The 20,468-nt window shown below is 36.6% G+C and overlaps 1 protein-coding gene across 1 annotated transcript in view; it reads right to left on the reverse strand.

Moving 5' to 3' along the window:
* The window catches only part of LOC122400878 (neuron navigator 3), a 345,501-nt gene extending 325,743 nt beyond the window's left edge, over nt 1–19,758 (reverse strand). Inside the window, exons 1-2 of the mRNA XM_043402613.1 lie at nt 19,723–19,758; nt 18,830–19,624 (exon numbers count right to left, since the gene is read on the reverse strand). Of these exons, the coding sequence (XP_043258548.1) occupies nt 18,830–19,624; nt 19,723–19,758 (831 nt within the window). The remainder of the gene's footprint in view (nt 1–18,829; nt 19,625–19,722) is intronic.
* Nucleotides 19,759–20,468: the final 710 nt, after the last annotated feature.

The following is a 20,468-nucleotide window of genomic DNA, read 5'->3' on the forward strand; positions in this document are numbered from 1 at the left end:
CGAGTGTTATTCTTGATTTTCGTCTTATTTTGGCCTCTAGAATCTCCCATTAAAATTTTTCCCAGGGGTGGCACGAAAAATACATATTTCTTTGTGATTTTTTTTTGGCGGGCTATTAAAGAGCGATTAATTCCGTGTTTTGTAGATACATTTATTATATATTTAGCTATATTTACGAATTTTTGCAACCCATAATATCTATTGATTACGCTGTTATTGTTGATCAACAAACAAAAATTTTTACGAACGGCGCCTGACTGCGTATGTGATATCTTGCGAACAAGTTATCCGAAATCCAAAAACCAACGATATTCTTAATGTAGATGAGTGTTGTTATAGCATGAGCTAGGATCCTTTCAAAAAAACAAAAAATGGCAAAAGGGCAACTATTTTACGAAAAAATACTGAATATTTTCATATATTCGGTTGCTTTTTTGTTAATAAAAGAAAAAGTATTGCAGATATCGCGATTATCCTAGTTCATGCTATAGGGAGACCAGTTCTAAAGATACTGTATAAATTTCATGTTGATATTTTGAATAGTTTTTTCGTTATCACATACGCAGTGCCGAAAAATGTTATACCTGCGCGTGGTACATTACAGTGGACTATAACTTCGTTAGTTTTCCGAATTTCAATTCAATATTTGCTAGATATATTTTCGAGACTACATACTAAAAGACAATGTAAAAGAAAATTCGATTTTTTTAGTCCCACAAAGTAGAAAGGCAACTTAAACTTGTACGCCCAGTTATACCTGCGCGTGGTACATCACAGTGGGCTATAACTTTGTTAGTTTTCCGAATTTCAATTCAATATTTGGTAGATATATTTTCGAGGCTACATACTAAAAGAAGACGCAACAAAAAATTCAATTTTTTAAATCCCACAAGGTAGAAAGGCCCTTTAATCACCAGGTGTGTAACGTTCACCAGGTGAACGCGGTTCTAAAAATCGGTGATTATGTATCCACGAACAATATCGAGGGAAGTAGCGAACATTAACACGTTCACTGCCAGATCAAAACCGTATAATATTCTGCACAAGTAAAATTTTGATTTCAGACCATTGTAAGCTACATAACCTAAAATTTGTTTCGTTACTTATTTTCGTAACCTTGTTAAAATTCACAAACTCTATTCAAAATTTCCCTCGACGTCTTAACTTGAGAATTAATTTTTCTAGTATCATAATGGTAAATCCTGTCACCCATATATGGGTGACGTGGCAGTCAAAGTCTTAACAAGCAAATCATTTACTGTAAATATTTTTAAGAATTCTTAACCAACGAACGAACCTCTTCTCGAGTCTTTCTAGAATTCGTGCGTTAAAAAAGTTATCGATAACTGAACAAATTTCGCCCAACGAACGCGTCAGGTTTAATAGGTTTATCGGACTCGAGGTTAAAACGGCAATTTACGTTTCGACCGATGGTGGTTCCTCTACGAGGATCCGTTCGCCCCCTTTGTAACAATTCAACCGGAATTTCCGCGGAGTTTCCACTTTGAAACGTCAGCCTGGCGATACAAACAGATTCTGCTGCGCGAGCGGTCTAATCGGAGTGCATGAAATCGAGAGTCCGTTTTCCCGTCTCTTCTGCCCCGTGTCACGGCGAAACGAAGTCGTTTAAAGGCAGCAATTAATTTACCCGGTTGGATATTTGACGTGACGACGGGGGTGTACGTTAGTCGGGCGAGTTTCAGTTTTCCCTGGTCCCGTCGAAATTTCGTTGATACGACAGTTTCGTGAGATGGACGCGAGAGGGGGAGGGGGGTAGAAATTTAACCAGAGGGTTGCAAATGAACATCAACAGAGACGCGTACGTACCGTTACTTTTCGATAATTTAAGAAATTTTGTTTAACGTTAGTTCCATAAACAGTTGCTCGTATTCGTGCACTATAATTGGTAATACGCTTCACTAAATGAAAAAAATTGTTTCTCATGAATTGAGCTTCCGAAACTGCTGTAAGTACATTGAGATATTCAAAGGTTTGTGTTTGAATAAATTAAAAAATGAATTATACTTTATTAATTATAAATTAAATTCAATTGAAACTGGTATACTTTCATTTTGTTATACATTGAGATATTTAAGGGTTTATGTTTGAATGAATTATAAAAAAAATTTGTCGAGAATCGTGTCACGGTTGAAAACGTCCTTTCTCGTTCGATTATTGAAGTAAAGCGTTGGCCGTGACCAGACTAGGATGGGTGACTGCTTGGAGAAATACTGTGTGTATAATATTAAATAGAAACTATATTTTTAAATAAAATTGCATGTATTATTAAATAAAACCACTTCGTAAATGTATTGTACACAGTATAATAAACAACATTTAATAAAAATAAATGGATAAAAATAAGAAAACAGAAGTTCCTTTTCATTTGTATCGCTGTTATAATGTACGAATACGAATGTATAAACTGTATTAATATAAATCAAAGATTAAATTGTGAAGCCCCTAATTGAAGACAGAAACAATAAAAATATTATAATAGTGATGACTGAATTTGAATTTCAATATATTCGAAGCGTCTGGCTAAAAAAGAAAGTCAAGAAGTTAATAATATTATCTAAAAAAAAAAGTATGCCAAGTGAGTTATAATTGGAGAGAGCTACTTTAAGTGGAAAATTGAAGATTTTAAATGGTTGAAAAATGGATATTCGTGCAATTGCACCTCCCATCAACTGCGCCATTGGACACGAGCGAGAGCAAGAGAGACGACCCAGCAGAGGAGGGAGAGCAGAGAGAGAAAGAGAGAGAGTGAAAAGGGGTGGCTCTGGCTTTGTCGTCTGATTACGAAGGGGCTACTCGATGGGCACCAAGAGAATGGAACGATGAAATTAGGTTTGCCTTGGCCACGATATCGAGACGGGCCAGTCAGTCAATATGAAAAAGATGTGGAAAGGAGGCAGAAGGAAGAGAAGGGTGGAGGTGTAACGATTGTGAGCAAATAATCCTCTGATCGGGATCAAATTATTCCCTCCACCCCAACACGGTATATAATTTTACTCGAGCAAAGTTTACTCGTCATATTATCGATAATAAATTCTAAATTTGAAAGAGTTTTATTTTTAATATAATAAGCAAAGATTGTAATGGCTTAACGAGTGCAAGGAAATTGAAATATCAATCCTCTTCAGAAGAATTTATTTTAAAGATTTTGTGTGTATTTGGTAAAAATAAATAATATTTACTATTCTCCATCATCTTTTAAACTGAAGCAAAAAATGTACAACTAAAAATTTGAACGTCTACCTTATTGTTGCTCTGGCAATTTATCAGACGCTTATTGCTTTAATAATCGAAGGTTTTTGCGTATACTTGCACGATAAATATGCAGATTCTGGCAACGGACGTAAAAATTTATGCACATACGAGATATGCACTTATGGCTGTCCGTTCTCATTGTTTTTCGACGGTCATCGCCCCGAGTTTTTCTTTCTCCCTCGTTCAACTGCTCGTTGCAAATGAACCACGTGCTGACCCACCCTCCGACAGCGAACGTTTCTCCCTTTCGACGAATCTTTTATTCCTGCGTTTGCCGTTTCTCGCGCTCGTACACGTCGCATGTAAATATCCATAGGAAATTCTCACTCTCTTTGCAAATACCAGGGAAAGAAATCAAGGAGATAGGTAAACGATAATGACTTCGCAATAACGACGGCCACTATATTATTTTTCAACTTCTAACCCTCTGGAATCATTAGAAACGAAATAAAAATATAATCCTTTTGCTAAATTGAATTCCTTGATTCGTATCATTTGTCTAATAAGAATTTAATAAGACCACTTTTATGCAAATTAAACAATTTTAGAAAAGTCATCAGGAAAATTAGAAATAATGAAACTTCTTATTCGTGATGATTTTCCAATTCATAAACATCATCTTAATTTTTCTTCCTAAGCTTAATTCCGTAGAAATTAATTTAATTCCTATCGCTGACATCTTGTTTTCAAAATGTAACGAATTTATATTTTTGTACATTTTTCTGATAAATTAAATATTAATAACCGAATCACTCGTTAAAATCTTAAATTTGTACAGGATTGATTAATTTTATATACTCGTTATTTTGGAGGAATAATAATAAATCGCAGGAGGAATGTAATATATTGCGAATCCGCGACAGTTGAAATTCCTCGCAGAATTTCTTTTTCGCTGTACAAATATGGACCACGCTCGAGTTGAGAACCCCTCTAACCGAGTTATCTTCCCCCAAGAACGAGCGGAGAATGCACCCACTTCCCTCAGGATGAGAAGCGTACGTGTCCTGCAGCTAGGCACAAAACGTATCGTACCCTCTCGAGATTCGAGGAAACTCGTTGTCATGACTACGAAAATCCGGAAGGAACAAGTTATTTTTACGTCCTTTGTCCCCGTGAAACTCCCCGTCCGAGTCAGTAGCTTTTAACCAGTACCAAAGCTTCGCTGATCTTACGAACCATCAAAATTATATCCCGTATTATAAATAAATCCACCATCTTCTTTCTACCGCACACTGGTCCTCGAAATAACGGGAATTTTATGGAAGAAATCTCCACGGTTGCTTTAGCGAGTTCACTTCTCCAGTTTGGAAATCTTCATAAAAAATGAAAGAAGTTTCTAAGTAGACTTAATTTTGATATATGAAAAGATAGTTTAAATAATTATTATGAAGTCACATCATTTTTCAGATTTACAGAAGAAAAGTTCACGCAATTGTTAAAATATATTTTAGAGAAATCATTACTGCAAACAATAAATTCAAATTCAAATTAGAAGATATTTACTAACCATTTAAATAAAAATTCAAATGTAGATATATTTCAGAAAATTTAATATTAAAACTTCCAAACACAATTTACTCAATTCACAATTTTACTTTAGTGAGTTCCATTAAAATTAACTTCTTTCCATCTTAATGACATATAAAAATGAAAGAAGTTTCTAAGTAGATCTAATTTTTATATATGAAAAGATAGTTTAAAGAATTATTATCAAGTCACATCATTTTTCAGATTTACAGAAGAAGAGTTCATACAGTTGTTGAAATATATTTATTTTAGAAAAATCATTACTGTAAACAATAAATTCAAATTCAAATTAGAAGATGTTTACTAACCATTTAAATCGTAAGTCAAATGTAGATATATTTCAAGAAAATTAATATTAAAACTTCCAAACACAATTTACTTCAGTGAGTTTCATTAAAATTAACTTCTTTTCATCTTGATAGTACACAAAAATAAAAATATCAAATTTTATATATGGAAAAATAGTTTAAATAATTATTATCAAGTCACACAACTTTGCAGATTTACCTATAGACCTAATTTTATATATGGAAAGATAGTTCATATACAACAGTTAACAGTTTATTTTATAAACACCATTACTGTAAATAAAAATAAAATAAAATAAAATTACAAATTTAAATTCAAATTAAATCTTTAAATCAATTAGAAAGTAAATATATTAAAACAAAATTAATATCAAAACTTCCAAACACAATTTACTTCAGTGAGTTGCATTAAAATTAACTTCTTTTCATCTAGATAGTACACACAAATAGAAAGATCAAATTTTATATATGGAGAAATAGTTTAATTAATTATTATCAAGTCACACCACTTTGCAGATTTACCTATAGACCTAATTTTATATATGGAAAGATAAGTTCATATACAACAGTTAACAGTTTATTTTATAAATACCATTACTGTAAATAAAATAAAATTGCAAATTTAAATTCAAATTAAATCTTTGAATCAAGAAGAAGGTAAATTTATTAAAACAAAATTAATATCAAAGCTTCCAAAGCACAATTTGCTCAATGATCACTCACATATAAAAATTCTCCCCATTTATTTTAAGCATAAAAAATTATTATATGCATTTCTGCGGCGTCGTTTTGCCCAACACGAGATACTCATCGGCTCGTCCGCGATTTAGATGAACAGAAGCAGAGACTATACGCTTCTCTCTTTCTAGGCGGCTCGAGCTCTCTGCCACGTGGGTTATGTTTTATGAATGAGTTACACCTACGTGTCATTACAATGTGTGCAAGCTAAGTGTACCTGGGATCTCAGGCTGCAAAGGCGACGCAACCGAGCCCTACCCTGCCATTGTATATTGTGAAGCGTCGTGTGGGCATCCTGTACGAGAACTAGCCCACACGGGGTCCTCCTAACGATCCTTAAGCCCCGTCGCTGTTCGCGAAAACGACGATACTTTCGCTCGTGGGACGACTTCTTCTTGGTTGGTCCGACGCGTGCCCGTAACTCGAGAATGTGCAAACTTTATCGTTGCTTCTGTTAGTAGATCCTGTTCCTATTATTTATGTCCAGTCGTCTCTTGCGGAATGATGGGAGCGTTAAGTGCCTTGGCGCTCGCTAACAATGGCTCATGCAAATATAGCGAAAATTACCGGGCATAGAAAGACCATAGAATACGTGTTATTACATAACGATCTATGAAATCACGATCAATTTGTACGGGCGAGATTGATGGTATCGTAATCGTTCGAGAAAGTGCTTTTCAATTTTCAACGACCATAATAACTAAGCTGCTGGGGTTCATAGGTCTTTGGAGTTTGAAATTGTGTGAACAATTACTTTACCATGCAGCATAACAATTATAGTCTAATAGTTACGTTTAATATCTTTAGGCATAGAATTATAGCTGATTAAATATATTACAATGCATTAACTTCTGTAACAATAGAAGATCGAGGTTTTAATTTTGTTGTCGAGAGTCTGACTTTGCTATACAGGATATTTCATCAAAAATGTATCACTGTTTTATCTAAATTTTTCTTTTGTTTATATTTATGGCAAGACTATAAAAAGCAATCAAATTTTACGCTTAAAACTACCTAAACAATGTACTCTTATAATAGTTAAATTCCAACAATAAAATAGATATTTAAATAATTTATATTTTTTCTCTAGTAGCTTCTGATTCGTGCAATTTATGTACACTTATAAATTGATATAAATTCCCGTGGAGTAGTCGCGAGACCGCCTACTATTCAGCTCGAACCCAGGGAGGACCCGTTCGCAGAAGAGAGCCCGCGTCCCGCATTAGAGATTCGACAGGCGTCACGTCGAAATTGCAATAATTCTTTCCTCTCACGTATCGTGATTCGTATGGAAGACGAAACGGACACGGTTGCTAACTTACTCCAAAAAGCTTTAACGAGCTTTGACGTTTGTCGAGGGTGGCCACGAAGCCGGGAACGGGATCCCAATGCTCGTGTCTGATTCGATGTAGCCCGGGCGCCGGCACTTTCCTTGCGTCTCTTTGCCTCGGGGACAGACCAGAAGAGGAGGGTCCGTTTCTCGACATCGTCGTTTACGAAAACGACGGGTCGTTCTTTAATTGTCGATTGACGAGACAGGCTTCCATGATCGTCTGTATCGGTACAGTTCTGCATAATCTGACCAATCGATACGCGGAGAGACAAATATTTGCGAAGCTTGTTGAGGAAATTTTAATATTAGAACACTGTCTTAAATTTGACAAAAAAGTTGCTTACTGTACAGTTAGAAAAATCGACCAACTCAATTGATATTTAAATGAAGTATATATTTTTTTATGACGACGTTTCTTAGGCGTATTTTCTGTTTAGTACCAATTGATACTCAGTAAATAAAATAATATTCAGAAAGGAGGGTGTTAAGAAATGCCCATTTTTGGCATCGCCTGGAAATGAAAAATTCATGCAGGATCTTTTAGAGTGTTTCTCAATGAACAAAAAATGTCTTTATCACTTTCCCGTAAAACGATGGGAAAGTTGTCAAAAATACGTTCAAAGTATGAATGTGATGATAATGGAACTAACGTATATTTTACATTTCGTCGTCTTCTTCTTCGGATATCGAACTGCCCTCGAAATATTTAACGACTTTTTATACGTCCTGCGATTACTTCAACAGTATATTGATATTTTGTAATGAATTTCGATTCATTAACTTGTTCAACTGTTAGTGGTTTCCGAGTTTCCACTACAGAGTATCGAAAGCCACGATCCGCAAGGAAATTATCACCCGGTTCAAAGTATCTTAATCCAAATGAAGCAAGCACCTGGTTATTACGCCGACCATATAAATGACAGCGGAGATTTTGAATTTCAAGTTGCAGTACCATCATATAATATTGATTTTCAAAAATACCAGATTGATGTGGAACCAATTAACGCCATTTTACTTAAAACGAAACTGCATTCACGACACTCAAATAGTTTAAAATACTCTGTATATGTGCTAATTGATAAAAGTAAAACCGCACTGGAAGCCATACTTGCACATTCATGTGGATGCAAAGTCGGAGCACGCGTTGTTGGGTGCTGTTCCCATGTAGCCATGATTATATGGTACTTTGGATTTGCTCGATTTCATGCTTCTATTCATCTGCCTGCTGAGTTCCTTACTACGTATTTCAAAGACGGTTCGATATCCGAAGAAGAAGACGACGGAATGTAAAATATACGTAAGTTCCGTTATCATAACATTCATACTTTGAACGTATTTTTGTCAACTTTCCCATCGTTTCTCGGGAAAGTGATAAAGACATTTTTTGTTCCTTGGGAGACACTCTAAAAGATCCTGCATGAATTTTTCATTTCCGGGCGATGCCAAAAATGGGCATTTCTTAACACCCTCCTTTGTCAAGGAACGAAAAAATTAGGTCAACTTTTAATGAAAGGAAATGATCTTCAGCTTCCATTGTCTTAGAACGGTCTAAGAACGCGTATTAAAAATAGTTAAAGTTTACATACATGCAGTTCCGAAATTAGTAGTGTTTTATTAATAATTGAGCCACTGTTAGAAACACCAAGACCTCCCCTTTAAAATGCTTTTTGGTTTTTGTCGATCCGACTTTCCGTTTCGGAGATATCGTAATTTATGTAAAAGGTAATTTTTTTTAATTCGACTGTCTCACTGTCCGGCTCGCGTATAATAGCCTATTCACGCGTATTAAAAATACTAAAACTTTAGATGCGTGCAGTTTCGAAACTACTAGTATTTTATCTATAAATGAGGCATCGTTGGAAGCGGCAAAGCTTGCTCTTTAAAATGGCTTTTGGTTTTTGACAATCGGACTTTCCGTTTTCGAGATATCGTAATTTATGTAAAGGGGTAATTTTTTTAATTCGACTATCTTTGTCTCCGTCTAGCGCGTCGCGTCGGACCTCTCTTTCTCGCACGTGAGTGGCGTAGTATTTACTATTTACTACGCGCACGTGCGGTCAACGACCTTGACAAGGCCGTAGTGAAAGTTCATTCACCTCGCGACGTAAACAAACGCTTCGGAACCTTATGCCTCCGAAACTAGCCACCGCATCGACTTGAAACTAAAATCGCTATATCTCCGGAACTAATTATGCTATCGACTTGTACGAACGCTCATTTTAAAGGGCATTTCATCCCCTATCCACTGAATATAACTACTGTTATAATTTATGCTGTCTTCTATGTTTATTTTGACATTTACTTTGACACTCGACTCGAAACAAAAATTGTCATAACTCCGGAACTGATTACGCTATTGACTTAAATAAACAACCATTTTAAAGGGCATGTTATCCTCTATTCAATGAATACAACTACTTTTATAATTTATGCTGTCTTTTATGTTTATTTTGACATTTACTTTGACACTCGACTCGAAACAAAAATTGTCATAACTCCGGAACTAATTACGCTATTGACTTAAATAAACAACCATTTTAAAGGGCATGTTATCCTCTATTCAATGAATACAACTACTTTTATAATTTATGCTGTCTTTTATGTTTATTTTGACATTTACTTTGACACTCGACTCGAAACAAAAATTGTCATAACTCCGGAACTCATGACGCTATTGACTTAAATAAACAACCATTTTAAAGGGCATGTTATCCTCTATTCAATGAATACAACTACTTTTATAATTTATGCTGTCTTCTATGTTTATTTTGATATTTATTTTGACACTATATACCTAAACAAGTTTCAACAATTCCTATTGATTATTGATCATTTGATCAATCTTTGTAGGAATGGGTATACATGAAGTGTCAGTAGGTTTAGCATGAATGTCCTATACGTTTAAAATACGCTTGTTTCCCCATAGAAACGTGAAAAATATAGTTCCAGTTCTATTTAATTTGGGAAGCCAGAATAGTGAAGTAACTTTTTCCAGAAATTCTGATCACTGAATTTGAATTTCATTCAAGGCTAATCTCTGCAATCCTGGGTATATAGACTTATGTTGCACTAACCCTGAGGAAGTTAAGGGAAATGGACGCACTCCTTTCTTACTAATTCACTCAGAAGCTTTGCTAGAGCTTTCAGCGAGTTTTATGGTTATTACAAAACGAGAAAGACGTCTCGGCGGGGATCTGAGTAGTTTTATGTTGTCAAGGCGTTTTCCTACCCCAAGGAAAGAGGAAAATGGCCCCCTCTTCCGCCTTGCCACGCAAATGAAGGGCGTACTATGACGCGTAACGAGCACCGTGTTCTCATCGCGCGACACGTCACGATATTCCTAAAGTACGTGCTTTCGGTTTTTCCGCCAACGCGCTGTGACGTCAGAGGACCACCCCAAAAGGTACAAAATGACAACGATGTGATGGAAAACGAGAAAATAATCGCGTAAACTGCAACGCTTCGAAACTTTTAAATTTTGGGCTCAGAGTCAAACTATAGTAATGTTTCTTAAAATGGACCCCCCAGACGTGATTCGTAAATTGAATATTTCTACCCCTCCCAACTTGAAGAATCTCTCTTTCATTAAAAGTCATAGAGTTGATACGTTTTGGCAATACAGTAATGATTCTTAAAATGAACTCTCAGACTTGATTCGTAAATTGAACATTTCTATCCCTCCCAACTTGAGGAATCTCTCTTTCATTAAAAGTCATAGAGCTGATACGTTTTGGCAATACAGTAATGATTCTTAAAACGAACTCTCAGACTTGATTCGTAAATTGAACATTTCTATCCTTCCCAACTTGAAGAATCCCCTTTAAAGCCCAGTGAATCATCAAAGACTTTTGATCGAAAAATGAACACGCCAATCTCGGGGCGATGTTCATTTTAAGAATCATTACTGTATTCCTTACAATGGTTGGGCAGACACTTAGTATCTCTGAATCTGTTGCGCATTTTTGTTTGGAAAAATTTATGTAACTTGATAAAACTCGTGTCAAAGACGGAAGAAAGTTTCAAACTGATAGGTTAAATAGTTTTCATTTTATAAAATTTCAAAAATGTCCTACTTTCTTCGTTGCTGGACTATACTCCTAACGGATCGTCCGTTTAGGAAGGTCGAATTTCAGAGAATTTCGGGCGAGAAATACGATCGTGTTGGTCTTTTCCATCGAGCGTAAGCCAACCCTTTACCCTTCGATGTGGGAGGAGAAGGGAGGGGGAACAGAGCGACGAAAAATCAGCATACGAAACGAACGAGATACGGTGGCTCAAAGGGGCATTCGATGTCAATACGAAAGTCATTATTATTTACACGACAAGGACGGAGTAGAGAGGAGAGATTAGATGAAAAACATTTTTGTTTGTGGAACAAAATGTTGAAAAAATTCAAACGTCAAATTTTAAGGGGATCCTCATAATAAAACTGTCATCTTCGATTTTGTGATGACTTTAATCGGTCTTCTAGTAATCTACGTTAAAAAAAATTTTTTTTTGACATCTTTTTAAAATTTAGAACCTTGAAAATATTTGTACAAAGTCGTTCGACGAAATTCGTAAATAAAACAAAGTTTCGTATTATTATTGTACATATTATTATAGAATTCCTATATTTTTTATTATTTTTTATTAAAAAAATTCGTGTGTATCCTCGAAAGGTAAGTAACAAATGAGTGAAACTCTCGTATCGAAAAGTCTCATGGGTTTTACGTAAAAAATTTACGAAAATGCTTATTATTCCTACTTTAACCCCTTAAGGTTCATGCCCGAATCTGACTGCTTTGAAAAATAATATTTGTTTAATCCTACGGTTTAAGGGATGATAATATTTGTTTTCCTTCAAATTATACGTTAGGTACAACATTGTAATTAACAAAAACCGTATTTTTAGAAACAGATCCAATAAAGAAAACTGATCATTGTTGGTTGACCCGAAAAATATGAGCGTTAAGGGGTTAATAGAAGACCCTCCTTAAGTACATTATGGAACTGTATGTTTGAATGTTTCCAGAAACCGAGTCTATCTGCGACGTATTTATTTTATCAGGACATTCTCTGGTGCAAACCTTTCCCGATTATTTTTCCGCGCTCCTTTGTCCGTTTCTGGAGTCACAGAAACGCATCACAGATTGCCAGGATTAGGAATATTTGTGTGTTCAACATGATAACGTTAAGGTCGAACGAAACGAGAAACATTACATTTTCCTACATTCTAGAAACTATATCCTCGAGACAAACATTCGTAAAAATAATAAGAGGTTTGTTTACGAGACATTTTCTCCGGAATTTTAAAAAGTATACCACGATATAAATTTTACAAATTTTATTTGAATTATTACACGTGTATTCGATCGAATTTTTATTTATTCTTTGTAAAATATTTAATAATTGAAATTTTTGTTTGGAAACTTTTATATTGAACAAACTGTTAATTAAAAAATATATATATGTATATATAGCGCGAGCGCCGTGATTGGTCAGTGTTTTTCGTTAATAATTCAAAAACGAAGCCCCATCCGACATTTTTGCAAAGGAAATTGTTGTTCAGAATCGTCTCAGCTACCCCCCATTTCCGGTTCTTACACTATTTACGGGACACCCTGTATATATTTTGTTTTATTGAAAAATGTAACTCTTCTTGTATGGTATTGGAAATGGTTGGATGTTGCCTTAGGGAATAATATTATTTAATTGGTTAATTAAACTATTTTCGATCGATCGACGAATCTTTGAAAGATCGACAGGGGACAATGTGTGGAACCTCCCTATAAGGGAAAGAAGTGTAGAAGGAACGCAGGAAGCAGGAAGAGGGTGAATACACTGACGACGGAGCAATTTTCCTGGGGCTGCAAATTGGCAATTGGACGATAAATGATTTAGGTCGCGTAAGCGCGTACCTACATGTAACTTCCCTGAACCCGACAGGGGCGAACCTACCCCAAGGCGAGGCGCCTATCTCTGCCTGTACGACTATCTTACAGACAAAATAGATCTTTAATTCAATCGCTGGCTCTCCGTGACTCACGAATCTTCGCACTTACATCGATTTCTCGATGTTAAACGTACGCTGAGCCAATAACAATTGCAACTTGTAACTACAGAAATGTGTAAAATATATTTTCAACTACAAAGACGAACAAATTTTTACCAATTCACGACATTAGTATATTCCAGTTTCTATTACGTTCAATTGAATATTAAAAGAATTGAGGATCCACCTGCCTAATTTGTCTTTCGATATATTTAAAAGAAAAACGTTGAGATCATTTTAAAGTCAAAATTATTACACAAAAGTAATCATATGATTCTGCAACAGAATTATACTATTATTATAGAAATTTTCCTTTTTGTTGTATAAAATGAAATTCATAGGACGTTTATATGTAATTATACATAAATAGAAATTTAATTTTAATTCGTTTAAATTTAAATTTTCTTTCCTTCGAATAAATGTCCTATGAATTTAATTTTACACAACAAAAAGGAAAATAGTTTCTATAATAATAGTACAAGACTTGAACGAAATTCATAGGACATTTATATATAATTATACATAAATTGAAATGTAATTTTAATTCGTTCAAATTGAAATTTTCTTTCCTTCGAATAAATGTCCTATGAATTTAATTTTACACAGCAAAAAGGAAAATAGTTTCTATAATAATAGTACACGACTTTCGTAAAATCATATGATTACTTATCTAATAATTTTATCCTTAAAATAATCTCAATGTTATCCTTTTTGTATTACAGAATCGTGTTACTAAAGATTAGAACAAAATTAGTGATCGAAACGTTTGAAATAAAATACTTCCAAAATAATACTTAGGGCAACAGTTGTGAATACTAATTTTCCAGCAAGCAACAATACAAATTACCGTTTTTCTTCCCCAAAGAAGACAAAAGAAGTTGCTAGTAAAAATAAAGTAATTTCGAAGCAATGCTTGGGGCAATGAGAATACTAATTTTCCAAGCAACATGAATACATGTTACCAAAGAAGACAAAAGAAATTGTAAGTAAAAATGTATAAAATAAAGTAATTTCAAATCAATGTTTGGGACGACAAGAATACTAATTTTCCAGCAAGCAGCGATATAAATTATTACTTTTCTTTTCGTATATAAAAGGATAAATGCACAATGGGCACTTTTCGAGTGTATATCGCATCACGTCGTCGTAAACAGCTGCAGCGATCAAATTGATGCAGAAGTCGACATATTGTCGAATGTAATCGGCCGGAAGAGGCACGTATACACAGTTCTATTCCCTACAAATTCTTCGTTCCCTCTTCTCCCGCCGATGAAATACGTTTCGACGATCTGGCTCTCCGCCAACATTGTATGCACACGTTTTTTTTCTCTATTCTCTTTATTCCACCCCCGCCGGTGACGCCATTTCGTACTGAGGCGTGTACAACGAACACCTGTGTACTTTTATTATGGCGTATACGTGTCCAAACAACCACTATTTATTTATTTGACGAATCCCTCGACCTTGGGTCCTATTCAAATATTCCACAGAAATTGATGGTGCATAAAAATATAAATACAATTTTCTCTGAATGATTTCTGACTTGAAATTTGCCCAGATATATAAATAATAAAAATGGAGAATTGCACGTTGCTTTTTTACCATTGTTTGATAAATAATTATAGCAAGTTTTTTATTTTAATACGGATCACAGCCACCCATAGTCATAAAATTAAATTATATTTAATTCGTAATTCACAGACAATTTTTAAAGAATCAACGTTAAATAACAAACAGCTTTGTGAATTTACGTTTGTGTACTGAAAGAGTAAACACAGAATTGTGCAAAAGTTTAACTTAGTATGTGTCATAGTTTCTCGTAAAAAAATTCTCAAAGATATACAACTTGATCCTTAGTAAGGGATCGATTTTAACACGTTAACTGCCAGTCTAAAATCCTAAAATTGTTCACGAGACCAAAACTTTCATTTTAGGCAATTGTAAACTACACAACTTAAAAGTTGTCGTAGCAGTTACTTTTGTAACCTCATTAAAATTTACGAAGCCTATTAAAATTTATTTTTTTTATCATTTCAACTTGAGAATTCGTTGCTATAGTTCTACTGTTAAAAGTTCTGTCACCCATATATGGGTGACGTGGCAGTCAAAGTGTTAATTTCCCCAATCTGAAAAATATTTTATCTTCAGCTTTGTGAATCTACATTTGTGTATTGAAAGAAGTAAACACAGAATTGTGCAAAAGTTTAACATCGTATGTGTCATAGTTTTTCGTAGAAAAATTTTCAAAAATATACAACTTGATCCTTAGAAAGGGATCGATTTTAATTTCCCCAATCTAAAAAATATTTTATCTTCAACTGTGGGAATTTACGTTTGTGTATTGAAAGAGTAAACACGCAATTGTGTAAAAGTTTAACTTCGTATGTGTCATAGTTTCTCGTAGAAAAATTCTCAAAGATATACAACTTGATCCTTAGTAATGGATCGATTTTAATTTCCCTAAATTAAAAAATATTTGTGTGGATCTACATTTGTGTAATGAAAGAGTAAACACACAACTGTACAAAAATTTAACTTCGTACGTGTTATACTTTCTCCCAGAAAAATTGACCCTTAACGATTTTAATTTCCCCCCAAAAAATGTCTCATCCTCAAGAAATATTTCCAAAGCAAGCACGACGACGTTTTAAATTAAAGTTAACATTTCTACCAGCCAGAATTAGAGGTCTCTAATAGATTAATCTAAACTTAATTCTCGCTGAGCCAGTTTAAGCGTACACGGGAGGCAATCATGCGCAAAGTACCATAGTGCGCGGATATTATATCGAGCCATTGTGCACTAAAGGTGTTACGAGATGTCTGCTTTTATCCCGCATTCCTTTGTCGTCGAAATTACCGCGCGATTTCGCCGACGTATTTCACGCATCCTCGGCTAATTACTTTAACGGACGGGGTTGCGTCGGCTAATAAACAAAGTCAATTTCTCCTTTGATCGTGGCAACGATCACGGGGCACGGAACTCCTCGGTAATGAAAGCGACTTCTCGTCCTCGTCGGAGGAACAAAGAAACCGTGCCCTTGTAATATGTATAAGGAAGAGAAATGCAAGTCCTTCCTACGAGCTGGAAGATGCTGGTAGCATCCCTTAAAGTAAACATCGCCAGAGAGCGAATCCGGGAAGAGAAACGCAACCTTCTTGGGGTTGATCAAAGTACCTTCACACCCTCGGGCAGCATATTTGATAACCTCGCGAATCCACCCTCTTTCGAAGAATCCTTAAGAGTACTTTGCCCCGAAAAAAATCGCTCGGTTTTAACGGAAAAGGAACGAAGAACGCGTGCAAAATTGATTTTCTTGATCGAATCAATATTACGCAACGTTGCATGGAGATGCAATATAGGGATAGGGATTTAATATTTGAACGTTACGGAACTTTGGTATTCGAATATTCTATTGTTTGAACTGGCGAAGAAAGTTGAATGTTCGAAGTTGTCTAACATTGGAATTACCAAACTTTGTTCCCAGACACTTGGAAACTAGTCCACCCACAATTTCTCAGAACTTATTTTGATATCAATGTTACATCGAACGTTCGGTTCTCCATGATCGTTTCAAGACCCAAATCTGCTAGTTTTCGACTGTTTTCAACCCCTGCAACGAAGTATCTACTTAACCCTAAGCGCCTCGTGCTCGAGTCGCGAAGCCTTTCGAGGCTCTTCGCGAACGCAGAATGTACGCGGTTACGCGGTCGCTCGAATTCGAAATCAGCTGTCAGGAACACGCGTCGCCGTTTGTCTCTTCGCTGGGCCAGCGTGTGTAGCCGTAGGTCCGGAGATCGTGTTCGCGTTCGCGTTTCGAATTAATTGAAAAACGGAAGCAATTTCGCCGAAGCTCGCCGTCAGTCGAGTACGAACGCCAACTCGAATACGTTTAACGCGTGTCCCACCTCTCTTTCTCTCCACAGTTCGCGTTCCGTACGGTTGGTTACCTGTATTTACTCGCGTCCACGTTCGTGTTTCGAACCCGGTTCTATGCGTCACGCGTTTCCCCGTTCCTCGTCTGTTTTTCTTTTTTTTTTATTTTTTGCATTGTACCTTTCACTTCTTTCTTCTTCCCGGCTATATTTCATTGCTTTCCACGTAGTCCTCGTCCTTCCCTCTCGCTCCTTCCTGTCCCTCGGCTTCTACGCGCTTCGGCCCTCGAGGCGGATTCGAGCGAGAGCCGATTTTCGCGTCCCTCATCGAGCTAATTTCGGAAACCGAGCTGCAAATTTGCGGCACGACGATATCGAGTTTTACTTCATTTCGTTCGTTCCCGCGGGCAGTTCCCGGCCACGGGTACTTTGCGCCCGTCATTTTCCGCCGGAAATTGAAAAACAAAAAAAACGACCATGCTTTGCGAGGATTTCGTTTCGCGCCGCCCATTTGCAACGGACCTTGAATCTGACCTGAGATAAAATTCTGAAAATCTCGTCAGAAATACGAGACGAACAACAAATACCACTTTAGTACTTCTAAATAGAAATTTGTTATTATATCAATATTTGACGCATTGAATGCCACGTGACCCATATATGGGTCACATGATTTTTGACCGAGGAAGATTTAAAAAAAATGATTTCTCAAAATTAGATGTTAAAGAAAATAAATCTAGATAGGGCTCGATATAATGGTTATATTGTTTATAAAATTTACTGCACGTAATATCAAAGTGGTGACAATCTCATTATTAGACTGTGGATCTTTAGGCAAATTCATGTTTTTATTAATATAATGGTATTAATGAAATAGGAGCTTTGTAGAGGGTTGTTTCAACCCCTAAATATAACAATTCGTAGAAATACTTTTTCACTCAAAATTTGATATTCCTTCATATTTTCGTATAAAAACACAAAATTAACCTTCAAATCTCCAAAACATCATCAACTATAAAAAAAAATCAAATGCACTGCATAGTGTACCCTCTCCAAATTATGCAACCTTCCCGTACAAAATTTTTTTGAGCCCACTTGAATTTCTAGAGGTGCATAAGTTGCATGGGCCACCCCGTATAAGTAATCTAAGTATCTTATATTTTTATCCAGTACGTCTTCACCTTTAAAAAGTCCCAAATGCACTACATATCCCCATCAAATTATACAACCTTCTCGATACAAAATTATCATTACCATACTTTGGAATTTATAGAGATGCACAAATTGCATAAACCACCCTGTACAAGTAATCTAAGTGTCTTATATTTTTATCCAGTACGTCTTCACCTTTAAAAAGTCCCAAATGCACTACATATCCCCATCAAATTATACAACCTTCGCGATACAAAATTATCTTTACCATACTTTGGAATTTATAGAGATGCACAAATTGCACAAAGCACCCTGTACAAGTAATCTAAGTGTCTTATATTTTTATCCAGTACGTCTTCACCTTTAAAAAGTCCCAAATGCACTGCATATACCCCATCAAATTATACAACCTCTTCGATACAAAATTATCTCTACTATACTTTGGAAGTTACAGAGGTGCGCAAATTGCACAAACCACCCTGTACAAGTAACCCAAGCATATCATATTCTTATCCACTATTATACTGTGGTTGGATATCCTTTCATGCCAACGTCCATCGCGAACCAATCGATTTGAGAAAGTGTCGATACCTGCTGCGTGGTCTTGCCCCGATGCTGCCACTGATAGAAGTGCTCCACGTTCAGAGACCACCCTGGCGCGAAGCTGAATCCCTCCATCGGTATCTGCGACGGTGCAGCGGCTGCAGCGTTCGCTTGCTGGTACATCGGATCAGGTAATTCCGTGTACAAACCGCGTCTGCCCATCCAACCACCGACGCATTTCTCGTCCAACTGACCCGCATCCTGCCGTTGCATCAGCTCCTTCTCCAGCGTGTACAGCGACTCGAACTCCAGAAAGGACATTTCCGGCTCGTCCCCGCAGCTCGTCGACACCCTCAGCCCCAAACCCATCTCGATCTGCAGATCCTCCTCGAAGATCGACACGTATCTCCGCGGTGAACGTTTCGGGGACGCCTGTTGTCGATCCTCCAGCTGAGAATACTTTCTCGGGGACCTCTTGGTCGACTCTGCGCCCGGGGGAATTCGTCGAGGGGACGTCGAGGACACGGAGGAGTGAGACTTGGCGGGACTCGAGGCGGGGGAGTCGGAATTCGATTTCTGCGACTTCTTTGAGCTCGCTGTTACGGGGGACGTGGAGGCTTTGGTGGAAGTCAGCTTGCAGATCTTGCTTTTCGGCTTCGTACCGTTGTCCATCCGAGGAAATATCGCGGACAGTTTGGGACTCGAGCCACCGGACATCGTGGACACATTTTTCGCCCAGTCACCGACGAATCCTGCACCGGGTGGCCAAGTTTCTTGCGGGGGTTGGAAGCAACGGCGACATCTGATCGAGTCTTCTTTGCCTTGGTGGAGAATCACGAGTCTCTAATGTTTATTGAAGTAACGCCTTGCGTTGATCAGCACTGAACTATCACTGTAGTTTTATATTTGGAAATTATCACTGGGGGTTTTGATAGAGTCACTATGAACACTTTCACTGTTTCTCTGTGTGAGCACATGATAACTCGTTTGGAGAGGAAGTAACACTTTCAGTGACTGTGCAATCTTCGTGCAGGGGTCTTCAAGGAACATGTGAAGAATTTAGTTTAAAAAACACTGTTACCGTGAGTAGGAGGATGAAGGTTGTTATGGGAATGTGAAACCTTCGGTGGCCTCTGTAACTTCCTTCAACAAACACGAGAAAATCTGTTCTCCACTTCCAATGAATAAAATTAAATTACTTTAAAAGCCACTACTCGGACACGTAGAATGTAACTAATTCATACAAAGCAAAAGTATTATTACGGAAGAATAAAATCTCTGGCGTTGTTTAATAAATTTTAAAAAATTATTTTTAAAATCACTGTTTGCTCCAAGCAGTGTAAAATAAAACCAATTTATGCAAAATACCAACTATGAAAACTCTCCTCTCAGAGCATCGAATAAAATTGTTTTAAGAGTCACTGTTTGCTCCAAGTAGCATAAGAATCGTAACCAATTAATGCAGAATGAAACTCGTGACTGTCGACAGAGGATTTTTTCGTCGAACGTGTGAAGGTCTGCTCCTTTTTCAAGGTTAAATTTTCTTTTTTTTAATCACTGTGGAAATATTTTGACGCGCCACGGGATTAAAGAGGAAAACCGCGGACCGATTTCCAGAGAGAAGTCGAAGGATCCTCGGGGGGTGAATGGAGCGAGCACCCTTAGAAGGATCCTCGACAGGACTGAC

Source organism: Colletes gigas, unplaced genomic scaffold (assembly GCF_013123115.1).
Source record: "Colletes gigas isolate AHSC1104 unplaced genomic scaffold, ASM1312311v1 Colletes_gigas_Sc00020, whole genome shotgun sequence".
Taxonomy (NCBI): domain Eukaryota; kingdom Metazoa; phylum Arthropoda; class Insecta; order Hymenoptera; family Colletidae; genus Colletes; species Colletes gigas.